Raw genomic sequence first — 12,565 nt, 5'->3', positions numbered from 1 at the left:
AAATAATGGTTAGGTATTGCAAGAATTTTTCAAAGTGAACTTAAATTTCTTCTAAAACACAACATCTAGGGTTCGTTTTTTTGTAGCTTGGAATGCAACGTTGCCGAAATGTAAAAATAACGTTCTTCATGGTAACATTGTGTCTTCCTTAAAATTGAATGTTGAACTTTTAACTGCACATTGTTTATTCTCAATGCTTTCTCACTTTTCTTGTTAACTTATGTAAGTAGTCATCTAGTTTATTTATTTTATGCCCAACATGAGTAGGTAACTAAGGGGGTAGGTATAGTTTGCTCACCCCCAATGTACTTATGAAGAAGTGCCCCTGCAATACCACCTGCTACAAGACTAGAGATTACCATTTCAAATGTGGTTAACTGCAAGAAAAGAAACAGAGACAGAATTTAGATAAAATCCTATTGATCAAAACAAAATAATGTTAAGGTCATTTAATATGTCCCATATCCTAAGGACAAGATAAAATGGGTCTTTCTTGGCTGAAGAATAATATTAAAAATGGAAAAATCAGTTTTCTTGGCCAGAAGCTTTCTAGTGACCCAAAAAATACAAACTCAATCCAAAATTCTGACTTTGGTACAAGATGAATAGCTAACTCCTAAAGAGAATTCACCTATACATGTAGTTGACCTACTCAAATATAGTGATTTGTGTTTGCAATTAATACAGGTAGGTACCCTGTATGATCAAATGATAAGACAACACATAAGTAGAGCAACTGTCAAAACAAGTGATGTAACAGCTATAGGTACCTTGTTTCTAAGGGTCATTAGGTATATAGGGGGTCAGACCTAATTTCAGATGATGCAAATTTTTTAATGTTTAGTGGAAAAAAGTTCAAATTAAATGGAAACTCTTTGTCAAGCAAATATCAAATAAACTAATCTAAAAGTGACAAAAAGAACTTGATATAATTTAGCGATATGTTTTACTTTCTATACTTTACCTTTCTATCCACAGAGCTCATTTTCTGTGCAAGCACAAACTCAAAACGGAAGGGAGCAAACACTCCCTTGGGAGAATTAGCACACAGTTATTCACCATGAACTTGTGAGTAATCTGAAATGAATATTGAACATTTATAGTGAGTAATAACAGTAATTAGAATGCAGATTAAATGATTAGGTAAGGTGGTACCTACTACCTATGAAGTACCTAGATATATCCCTCATCAGCTGGACTTAGAGACTCACCACACAATACACCCCAATTTATGCTGGGACAACACAGGAGCACCAGGGAATAAAACATTGAAATATTTACTTATTTGAACAAGCAAATCAAGTTCTAAAGTTTCACTTGTCACAATTTCAACACAAAGGAATGTTTCTTCAGTTCACTGATCCAACGGTTAAAAACCAAGTACACGCAATGCTTAATTTTCTCCTAGAATCAATCAGCTACTTACCAACAAGGTACCTTATACAAGGGTAAACAGACTGAACAGTTCCAAATAAAATCAGGATACAAAACCAAGCTTTAAAGATTACTTATTTGAGTACTTTCAAAAACAAAGAAATTAGCACTAGTTTGAAATTGTCGGTAAGTACCTACCAAACAAAGATAATGTGAAATACCTACCTCCTTACAGGGAGATAGGTATCAAGCGACAACAGAATGTTGATAAATAAATAGGGGGATATGTACTGATAAAACTTTTGTTCCACAATACACTACAGAGAGTTCCATATTACACAATGTGATTAAGTAATATAGTTTTTCAGTTTTCTTATCTCAGAAGTACCTATTGTTATTTAAACTTATTTAAATTTATGATAGGTTGTGAATTGAACAAATAGATCCTTACCTAGGTAATTTACAATAATTACCTAACACATGAAAGTCTTTAGGAAATCATAGAGAGAAGAATATGAAGAAAATAAAAAGAAGTGGGTACTCGAAGTAAAATTCGCTCAATGGGTTCAGAGATTTTCAAATGTCCACAAAGGTATCCTGTTGCTGTGACTTGGGGTGATGTCTTTTCTTACCTTGGCTTTTGAAAGGAAATACATGAAACTCCTTGTACTGGCAAAGGCTACAGAAACACTGAGTACTGAGTGTGTCCTTATCAGCTTAATCACATTGTCGTCAGTCTAATCATTTAATATTGAAAATAATTAAATTTATTTAATTTTCAATCAAATATCAGTCTCAAAATTTGCGTTTTCGTTCGAAATTTCGAATAAAGTGCTACAACAGCTGATTACTTGATTAGAATATTTTAATCCAAATTGTAAATAAAAATCTGGCAACGTTTTTAGGTAGACTTCACACCTTCAAAAACTTCACAACCTCGGTTTAAATGGAAGATAATCTAGGAGGGTATTGAAGTATTTATTATCTCCTGCTGGCCAGGCACTTGGCCTATATCCCCCTGGCCAGGCACTTGGCCAAGAATGCCATATCACCCATACATGGGTGTCAATACAGTCATGATACACTTTTATTTATTTATTTCACAATATATATGTATACTATATGAACTAGGAACCCACACCAAATAATAGAATAGCTACACTTTATTATATGCCTCACCTAACCAAACAGCAATTGATTGATCACTAAACTCCATTTCAATACATACCAACGCAACTTGAATGTCCGAGTCTAGAACAACTTTCATACTTGGTTGTCACCCTGATATTTGGCTGGGATTCATTCAGGTAGGTAGGTAGGTCTGCAAATGAATCTTGGACAAGTCGGGCAAAAAGTTCAATGGATTCCTAATATCAATCTTGTACAGGGATTCTATTGTAGGATATAATGGCGAGGGCAGGTGTTGGATGCTGGAGAAGACATCTTATTCTTCTCAATAATCATTGAGTCCCCTGAAACAGAAATCATTAATTACATACATAGGTGCATAAGGGACGAAATGTTTAATATGATACATTGATTTTAAAAGACTGGCATATGGCTGATAAAATTGCTGGAAAACATTCATACACCCGCATTTTACAAGATGACTAGCATGGAAGATAATCTAGGAGGGTATTGAAGTATTTATTATCTCCTGCTGGCCAGGCACTTGGCCTATATCCCCCTGGCCAGGCACTTGGTCAAGAATGCCATATCACCCATACATGGGTGATATAGCATTCATACGAGTTAATGTTTGAATGTTTTGAAGAATGAACGACTGTAGATGATTCATTTGGGGGTGGATAGAAAATAGTAACTGAAGGTTGAAAACACTGTGTAAAAGCTATATTATGCAGGTTCAACGACTTAAAACAAAACAGAACAGAACGCTCAACCAACTCGCTATCATAATGTTAATACATGATACACTTTTATTTATTTATTTCACAATATATGTGTATACTATATGAACTAGGAACCCACACCAAAAAATTTGGGGGCGTCAAAGGTGGATAGAAAATAGTAACTGAAGGTTGAAAACACTGTGTAAAAGCTATACGAGTATTATGCAGGTTCGATAAATACATACCTATTAGTGTGATACAGAGGTCCTCATAGATTCTCCCTTCACACCTCTAGCATGATATTTACATTGAGCTGTTAGTCACCCTTTGGGAAATCCATGAATGGATAGATCCTGGCTATGTTATACAATACATACCTATTAGTGTGATACAGAGGTCCTCATAGATTCTCCCTTCACACCTCTAGCATGATATTTACATTGAGCTGTTAGTCACACTTTGGGAAATCCATGAATGGATAGGTCCTGGCTATGTTATATGTAGAATACATGTGGATATAACATATGTCATGGCTAAGTTAGAATGAAGAAGAGCCAATCACCGAGTTGTGGTTTACATATTTATTTACACTGCACAAAATCAGTTTGTGTTTAACACACTTGTAATTATTTTATTTATTGGTGTTATAATATTTATACACAGAAAGTTAAGAAGAGTTGGAAAAACATATTTACAAACATATTTATCATTATTATTGAGATGCTTTAGGTTGAAAGAATGGAGAAAAACTTTGCGAGAGAGAGAGTTAGACAGTAGAGATTTTCATCAAACATACACAAGATCTGGAAACAAAGAAAAAAATCAATGGGAAAAGAAGATAAATAGACATATTCAGTGAGATAGGTTCAATATAATATATGTTTGGAAGATCAATATGTGTTTACCGAAACACACAAACGTCCACCCTTCAGTTAAATACGTGCAAACTCACACCAATATTATGAGTGAACTTCATTCACCACTCAAAGAACAAGACTAGGAAAAAATAAAGTAAATAGGCAATTAAATATTAATCTTCTACCAAACTACAGCTATAGGTACAAAACTTCATCTAACAACACACCTAACAAATTTAAAAAAATAAAGTAAATAGGCAATTAAATATTAATCTTCTACCAAACTACAGCTATAGGTACAAAACTTCATCTAACAACACACCTAACGAATTTAGTAGGGGAAAAAATAAAGTAAATAGGCAATTAAATATTAATCTTCTACCAAACTACAGCTATAGGTACAAAACTTCATCTAACAACACACCTAATAAATTTAGTAGGTATTTATACCTAATATTATGTGATGTCTCTTTTGCAAATGACATTGACTACTTATACAGTGTACCTACCCACAGTTTGAGACTAAATACTTTGCTTTGACTCTAGCTAGATAAATACTATAGGTATGTCCATACATATAAAGTCAAAGAATTCCAAATACTCGCTCATTTAAATTTTTAACAGATCATTATTTTCAAATGATGATTTATTGCAACAAAATATTTAAACATGAAACAGGTTTAGGTACAATATAATAATTATTTCAATAATCAACTTCCATCGGGTATGTATAAGGGATAATAACTAGATATACATACATATTCCACAGGGATAATTTAAACACAATGAATAATGAATATTATGTACCTAGGTTCATTTACATTTATGTGATAATATAATAATGGGTACAGTATCATAAATTTATTGCAAGTTATTTATTCACACATACAGGGCTTGAAATATTATGTGTACAAATTGAGGTAATGTTATTCCACTTATTCCATTGCCGAACTTTTTTACTTTCTATTATTTTTCGATGAAATATTATGTGTACAAATTGAGGTAATGTTATTCCACTTATTCCATTGCCGAACTTTTTTACTTTCTATTATTTTTCGATGTACATTGTACACGTACCAGGTTCCAAATTTTCAGCTAAACTACATATAAGACTGCAACAAATCATAAAAGCTATCCAAATATTGTATTATTACCCTTCAGATCCTAACAATTAATTTGAAATGAAGAAAAGCAAGCGTAAACTAATAAAATTATCACATTAAAATTCTGATATAAGACTGCAACAAATCATAAAAGCTATCCAAATATTGTATTAGATCCTAACAATTAATTTGAAATGAATAAAAGCAAGCGTAAACTAATAAAATTATCACATTAAAATTCTGAATCAGTATCAGTGAATCACAATCAAATTAAAGCACCCAGAATTAATTCATTCTTGCGTGTATTCTAACGCACATAAATTAAGAACATATATATTAAAATACATAGTTACTACAATAATTATTATCACAGGAATTATCAACAGATGTAAAATCAGGTTGGTTGGGAGGTGTAAGTTAATAAACAAGAGATTAGTGGATGTGGTATTTACACACTATGGAGTTAATGTTAGTATCTTATCCAGTGAATACAGAACGATTGAATGCAAGCATGCTGATTAAGGTTTATGGTTAGAATTTACTAGAGATTAGACTTCAAATAATAAAAAATCCAATTACTTCCTTAATTTGACGCATTTTGATTGATAAGGACTTTGAGGAATACTTCTACCTTCTAAAACCAATACTATTTAATAATATGTATTTGTACTTCAAAGGTCAATATTTAATTGCCAGGATCCCTGGTGAGTTTGGCAACATGCTAAGAATGAAACAGTAGAAGTCGTAAGCTCCTGTAATATTCTAAACCTTCACTATACCTAGTGAGTAGTGGCATAGCAAGGGTCAATGAAGAGGAGGATGGCAACACTAACCTAAGATGTTTGTAGGGAGGTCCCCAGGCTCGTTAGTACTAGAGGGTGCAGTCTGATCAGGCACGTTAGAGGTCTGACTTGACTCATTAGTAGTAGCAGATGCCTGACGTTTCAAATACTCGGCAGACTTGGGAGGGGGTGGGCGGGCAGGCTTGGTATGAGGGGAGGAGGTAGAGAGAGGGGAAGGAGAGGGAGATGGAGTTGATAAAGCAGACAGCGGTTTAGTAGGCGGTTGAAACGTGACATTCTCATAGTCCTGCGAGTCCAGTACATCAGTCAGAGAGTGAGTGCGGGGGGGCGGGGGTGGTTTAGATGGACGAGCTGAAAGGGTTAATATTGCATTATGTTAAGCAACGCGAAGAACACTGATTCACATCTGCCCAACAGATGTATGTAGGTATCCAACACTTCTAGACTGAACTTGAATTGAAGATGAATCATTTGGATTGATTTTACTCTATGGATTAAGATTAGCCAACCGGATTGCTTCAAGCAAAGGTTTTAACAAACAATCTAAGAAGCACGGTATTGTATTGCATTATGTTAAGCAACGCGAAGAACACTGATTCACATCTGCCCAACAGATGTATGTAGGTATCCAACACTTCTTAGACTGAACTTGAATTGAAGATGAATCATTTGGATTGGTTGATTTTACTCTATGGATTAAGATTAGCCAACCGGATTGCTTCAAGCAAAGGTTTTAACAAACAATCTAAGAACCACGGTATTGGATAACAGTCGGACAGGTGTAAAGAAGTATTATTTCATAGGTGTTACGTTACGTGTGTCAGTCAAGTAGGATAACAGTCGGACAGGTGTAAAGAAGTATTATTTCATAGGTGTTACGTGTGTCAGTCAAGTACCGGTCTTACCAAGCTGAGCATTAACAGAGGCAGAGGTAAAACCGTCAAACATCCACTTTGTAACCGGAGTAACTATGATTGGTAACACCGGACCTTAAGCTGGATTTAGAGTGTTTAGACGACACAACTCATGTCTCGCGGGTCAATACTTAGTTTCGTGTAAACTACACATATATGGGAAACCTGCTGAAAAGGTTAATGACTTAGTGTAAAGAATCAAAGATAGACACTTAAATAAGTGTGCTTACTGGAACTTGGCCGGGCGCACTGTCGTGCACTCCTTATTTTCCACTTCAAACTTGTGTTCCCCAGCTATGTTGTCAAACAATTCATTACTTGACTCGCGAGTATGGTTGTGTTGTCTAAATACATCTTTCAGTATTTGAAGAAAGCAAAAGCAATCAGGTCTGAGAGTTGTAATTTTATACTTAAGTCAAAATGTGCAGTAGGTTATAAATAGTTAATTTAGAAATCATAAAGAAAGTAAGTAGGTACTATCATCTAGTAGAGTACAGCGGATAACTTATTCAAAGAATACACTCGTCTAACATCTATCTTTCCAGTTCTTTTTTCCCATCAGTACCTACCTATCTACATACTACAATACACTCGTCTAACATCTATCTTTCCAGTTCTTTTTTCCCATCAGTACCTACCTATCTACATACTACTAGATAATGTGTAGGTAAGAATAAAAGAGACAAATTCCATATGTGAATTTCCAGTAGAAATAAACTGTAAATACTGAAGTGAGGATTCTAGAGTGAAAGCAGAGGGGTTTGGAAGTTAGGGAGAATCCAGTAGAAATAAACTGTAAATACTGAAGTGAGGATTCTAGAGTGAAAGCAGAGGGGTTTGGAAGTTAGGGAGAATCCAGTAGAAATAAACTGTAAATACTGAAGTGAGGATTCTAGAGTGAAAGCAGAGGGGTTTGGAAGTTAGGGAGAATCCAGTAGAAATAAACTGTAAATACTGAAGTGAGGATTCTAGAGTGAAAGCAGAGGGGTTTGGAAGTTAGGGAGAATCCAGTAGAAATAAACTGTAAATACTGAAGTGAGGATTCTAGAGTGAAAGCAGAGGGGTTTGGAAGTTAGGGAGAATCCAGTAGAAATAAACTGTAAATACTGAAGTGAGGATTCTAGAGTGAAAGCAGAGGGGTTTGGAAGTTAGGGAGAATCCAGTAGAAATAAACTGTAAATACTGAAGTGAGGATTCTAGAGTGAAAGCAGAGGGGTTTGGAAGTTAGGGAGAATCCAGTAGAAATAAACTGTAAATACTGAAGTGAGGATTCTAGAGTGAAAGCAGAGGGGTTTGGAAGTTAGGGAGAATCCAGTAGAAATAAACTGTAAATACTGAAGTGAGGATTCTAGAGTGAAAGCAGAGGGGTTTGGAAGTTAGGGAGAATCCAGTAGAAATAAACTGTAAATACTGAAGTGAGGATTCTAGAGTGAAAGCAGAGGGGTTTGGAAGTTAGGGAGAATCCAGTAGAAATAAACTGCAAATACTGAAGTGAGGATTCTAGAGTGAAAGCAGAGGGGGTTGGAAGTTAGGGAGAATCCAGTAGAAATAAACTGTAAATACTGAAGTACAAGAGTCTCATCTCACTCATCTAATGGTGTGTTTCCACTCACTCGGCATTTGCCGATGGGTATGATCTGTTTCCATAAATGAAGTGAGTGGAATCTAGTACTTGGGCTAGAGCCTCATGGTTGTCAATTCAATCCTGTGTACATACCTGTTCTAGTACTTGGGCTAGAGCCTCATGGTTGTCTCTCATCTCACTCTAATGGTGTGTTTCCACTCACTCGGCATTTGCCGATGGGTATGATCTGTTTCCATAAATGAAGTGAGTGGAAACGCACCATAATGAGTGAATGAGACATGCTACGAGATGGGCATGCTATGGCACAGACCATTAGATTCAATGTGGATGTTTCATCGTTACAAAATACGCGAAGCGGTGAAACAGTGAGAATGTCAAAAGATACTATAATACGCTGAACGAAGAAAAAGAGCAGTCTTCCAGTAGAAATAAACTGCAAATACTGAAGTACAAGAGTCTCATCTCACTCATCTAATGGTGTGTTTCCACTCACTCGGCATTTGCCGGTGGGTATGATCTGTTTCCATAAATGAAGTGAGTGGAAACGCACCATAATGAGTGAACGAGACATGCTACGAGATGGGCATGCTTTGGCACAGACCATTAGATTCAATGTAGATGTTTCATCGTTACAAAATACGCGAAGAGGTGAAACAGTGAGAATGTCAAAAGATACTATAATACGCTGAACGAAGAAAAAGAGCAGTCTGTTTTACCTGTATACATCTAAAAGCGTATTTAAAACAAAACAGAACAGAACGCTCAACCAACTCGCTATCATAATGTTTTCAATACAGTTCCACTTCTTAACACCTCTACCCCAGGTTTATTATAATCAATGGGATGTATGATTTGAGGTCTAGGCCGAGGGGCGGGTGATGTTACTGCAGCACTAAAGTCCACATCCTCCTTGCCTAGTCTTAGGAATTTCTTCAATGTATGCCTCATACGTGTGGCTGCTGTACTAGATCCGATCTTCTTAGCCAGCTTATCCGATCCAGCGTACTTCTCAGCCAAACAATCAGTGGAGGAGCTTTTCCTCGGTGGAGGGGTGATCATGTCCGGGTCAGGCTTAGGATAGACCAGTGGCGGCTTGGCAAGAGGTTTCCCCTTCCCTCCACTACTAGGAGGCGGGGTGGGGGGAGGTTTGGGTGCTTGTCGCTTGGTGCGTTCCATAGGAGTTTCACATCTACTGTGTACCTGTAGGAGATAGAATAACATTAACTTCATTATAACATGAAAACAGGAACTTTTACTTATTATTTGTTGACAAATTTAGCTACTAAGTACAGTAGAACCCCGATTTTATGAACTAATTGGGACCAAGGGTAGTTCATATAATCGGGGTTACATTAGAAAACAGAGGAAACATGGCAAGTTTTCGACAACAAATGCTTATTTATTGATTTTTTGTCCTTTATGTAACTATAAGGACAAAATATGTTCATATGAGCATTATGGCTTACAATTTCTGTGAGGTTCAAATAAAAAATCGGAAATTTTTGTTCGATTTTCGAGGAAAAAAATCCGATTTTGGAGTAAAAAATAAATAAAAAGCTGGGATTTTCGAGTTCACATTACCGAGGTTCGGGACAAAATATGTTCATATGAGCATTATGGCTTACAATTTCTGTGAGGTTCAAATAAAAAATCGGAAATTTTTGTTCGATTTTCGAGGGAAAAAATCCGATTTTGGAGTAAAAAATAAATAAAAAGCTCGGAGTTCATATAACCGAGGTTCATAAAATCGGGGTTCTACTGTAACTACATAGGTGACTCGACTATTATCATTCAAAGAGTGAAAGAAATAAACTTACGCTATCTGAGAAGTTTTCGTCATAACTGTTACTCCTAGATCTGGAATAGTTGTAGATGGGATTGAACTTTTCTTCCAATCCATTCAACCTGTCAATAGCATCATTGAAGTTGACATAGGTCTGATTCTGATGATCTTGAAGTTCCGATTGACTGAATTTAAATAGGTACCAAAAAAAAAAAAAAAAAAAAAAAAAAAAACATTAGGTGTAAATTCACATTGATGGAAATTCCCATATCTACCTACCTAATCAGATTTACCTACTTAAATATTTATAATAAGGTATAAGGTACTAATCCCAAAACAATTGGTTCTTCATGTAGGTATAACAAAGTAGCTAGTGTAATTATTGTACAAACCTGATTTCACAAATTGGGTGGCAACACCAAAAGCTGACACTGAAACAAAATTATGGAAATTATCACACAATTAAAACACTTCTAGCTACACCTTCCACAGCAAACATTTATCTGGAACCATGTTTTTCATATCACTTTGGACTAAACAATCTTGACGGAATTTTAGGTCGGTCTTTGCACATTACTCTGAGTGCTAAACACTCTGTGTCAGTATCAAACTGATAATGAATTTTGATTGAATGAACTTTGACTGCAAATAGAAACTTTTAATCAACGTATAAGGAAGTGAAGTTATCATGGCTTCCTTAAAATTGAATGTTGAACTTTTAACTGCACATTGTTTATTCTCAATGCTTTCTCACTTTTCTTGTTAACTTATGTAAGTAGTTGCCTAGTTTATTTATTTTATGCCCAACATGAGTAGGTAACTAAGGGGGTAGGTACAGTTTGCTCACCTCCAATGTACTTTTGAAATAATAAAAACTGATTACCTGTACCAATCATTTACCTACCTACCTGTAAGATTCAAAATGCCTCTATTACTTCTTCCTTTACTTTTGAAATAATAAAAACTGATTACCTGTACCAATCATTTACCTACCTACCTGTAAGATTCAAAATGCCTCTATTACTTCTTCCTTTCAATGTTGTTTATTTTGACTTGATAATTCACAGAGAATCCATATGAGCATCTGAAGAAGACTTTGAACATTGGTGAGAAGACATACAATTACTATGATCTGCCCGGCCTAGGTCAAAGCTATGGTGAGTTTAATGAATTTATATCTACTTATTGTTTTAAATGAAAGCATAAGATGTGTACACTTGGCATTGCTGCATTTACCATTTATTTTAGCCACTGTGCTTCCCCCCCTCCCCCCTGGGGTAACTAATACTCAAATGTAATTAAATTACCTAAATCTTCTTCTTCGCCTTTTCCTGTATACAGACTACAGACGCGGTCGGCGTTTTTTGTTAGCCTCTCAATCAGCCCTAATTAGGGTGATTGCTTTGGGCTGACATTTGGTTTTAGCTACAAATTTTACAAATTTTTGGATGCCCTTTGCACTCAACCTTTGCCGGGTGATTGCTTTGGGCTGACATTTGGTTTTGGCTACAAATTTTATGAGTGGATGCCCTTTGCACTCAACCTTTGCTATTTCTTTAGTGAGGGAAAGTGGGAAAGTTAGGCTGGTATACTGTTTAAAGTCCCCCAGCCAGACTAAGCTGGTCTACTCCCTGTTGAACGTCCCCCAGCCAGACTAAATGACCTATTTTATTTTATTTTCTTCCAGATAAGCTGCCGTTTTCAATCCGAGTTCTGTTGGAGTCTGCAGTGAGGAATTGCGATGAGTTTCAAGTGAAGAAAAGTCACGTGGAGAACATACTCAAATGGGAAGAGAACCAACGACTGGAAGGAGGTGTGGAGGTGCCATTCAAACCAGCACGGGTTATTCTACAAGACCTGACTGGGGTAAGGATAAGGGTGGATAATTGGATATAGCCTTAGGGAATAATCATAGAGTATGAAACGGGGACAATTTTTATTATTTTTCAGGATTATCATTGAAAGTTTGTATGTAGGTGATAATTAGTTGATGTATTAAAATCAGGTTGGTTGGGAGGTGTAAGTTAATAAACAAGAGATTAGTGGATGTGGTATTTACACACTATGGAGTTAATGTTAGTATCGTATCCAGTGAATACAGAACGATTGAATGCAAGCATGCTGATTAAGGTTTATGGTTAGAATTTACTAGAGATTAGACTTCAAATAATAAAAAATCCAATTACTTCCTTAATTTGACGCATTTTGATTGATAAGGACTTTGAGGAATACTTCTACCTTCTAAAACCAATACTATTTAATAATATGTATTTGTACTTCAAAGGTCAATATTTAA

General features: G+C 35.7%; 1 protein-coding gene and 2 long non-coding RNA genes across 3 annotated transcripts; 1 reads left to right on the top strand and 2 right to left on the bottom strand.

The window, feature by feature from the left end:
- Positions 1-320: 320 nt before the first annotated feature.
- LOC103515372 lies at positions 321-2,213 on the bottom strand. Its single transcript, XR_541698.3, has 3 exons — positions 2,007-2,213; positions 965-1,077; positions 321-377 (listed from the first exon to the last, which is right to left on the bottom strand). It is a non-coding gene; the product is annotated as an uncharacterized LOC103515372 (long non-coding RNA).
- Positions 2,214-6,012: 3,799 nt separating this feature from the next.
- Positions 6,013-10,456, bottom strand: LOC103515564 (extensin-like). The gene is made up of 3 exons (XM_008480503.3): positions 10,304-10,456; positions 9,290-9,686; positions 6,013-6,338 (listed from the first exon to the last, which is right to left on the bottom strand). Exons 2-3 carry the CDS (start codon positions 9,660-9,662, stop codon positions 6,013-6,015), a joined length of 699 nt encoding a protein of 232 aa, XP_008478725.2. The 5' UTR covers positions 9,663-9,686; positions 10,304-10,456.
- A 565-nt stretch (positions 10,457-11,021) lies between these two features.
- LOC113465354 lies at positions 11,022-12,094 on the top strand. The gene is made up of 3 exons (XR_003393212.1): positions 11,022-11,040; positions 11,337-11,426; positions 11,957-12,094. It is a non-coding gene; the product is annotated as an uncharacterized LOC113465354 (long non-coding RNA).
- The last annotated feature ends 471 nt before the right edge of the window (positions 12,095-12,565 follow it).

Source organism: Diaphorina citri, unplaced genomic scaffold (genome assembly GCF_000475195.1).
Source record: "Diaphorina citri unplaced genomic scaffold, Diaci psyllid genome assembly version 1.1 scaffold49, whole genome shotgun sequence".
In the NCBI taxonomy this organism is placed as follows: Eukaryota; Metazoa; Arthropoda; class Insecta; order Hemiptera; family Psyllidae; genus Diaphorina; species Diaphorina citri.
Note: the sequence above shows the minus strand (reverse complement) of the source record. Positions and strands in the feature narration are given on the sequence as shown.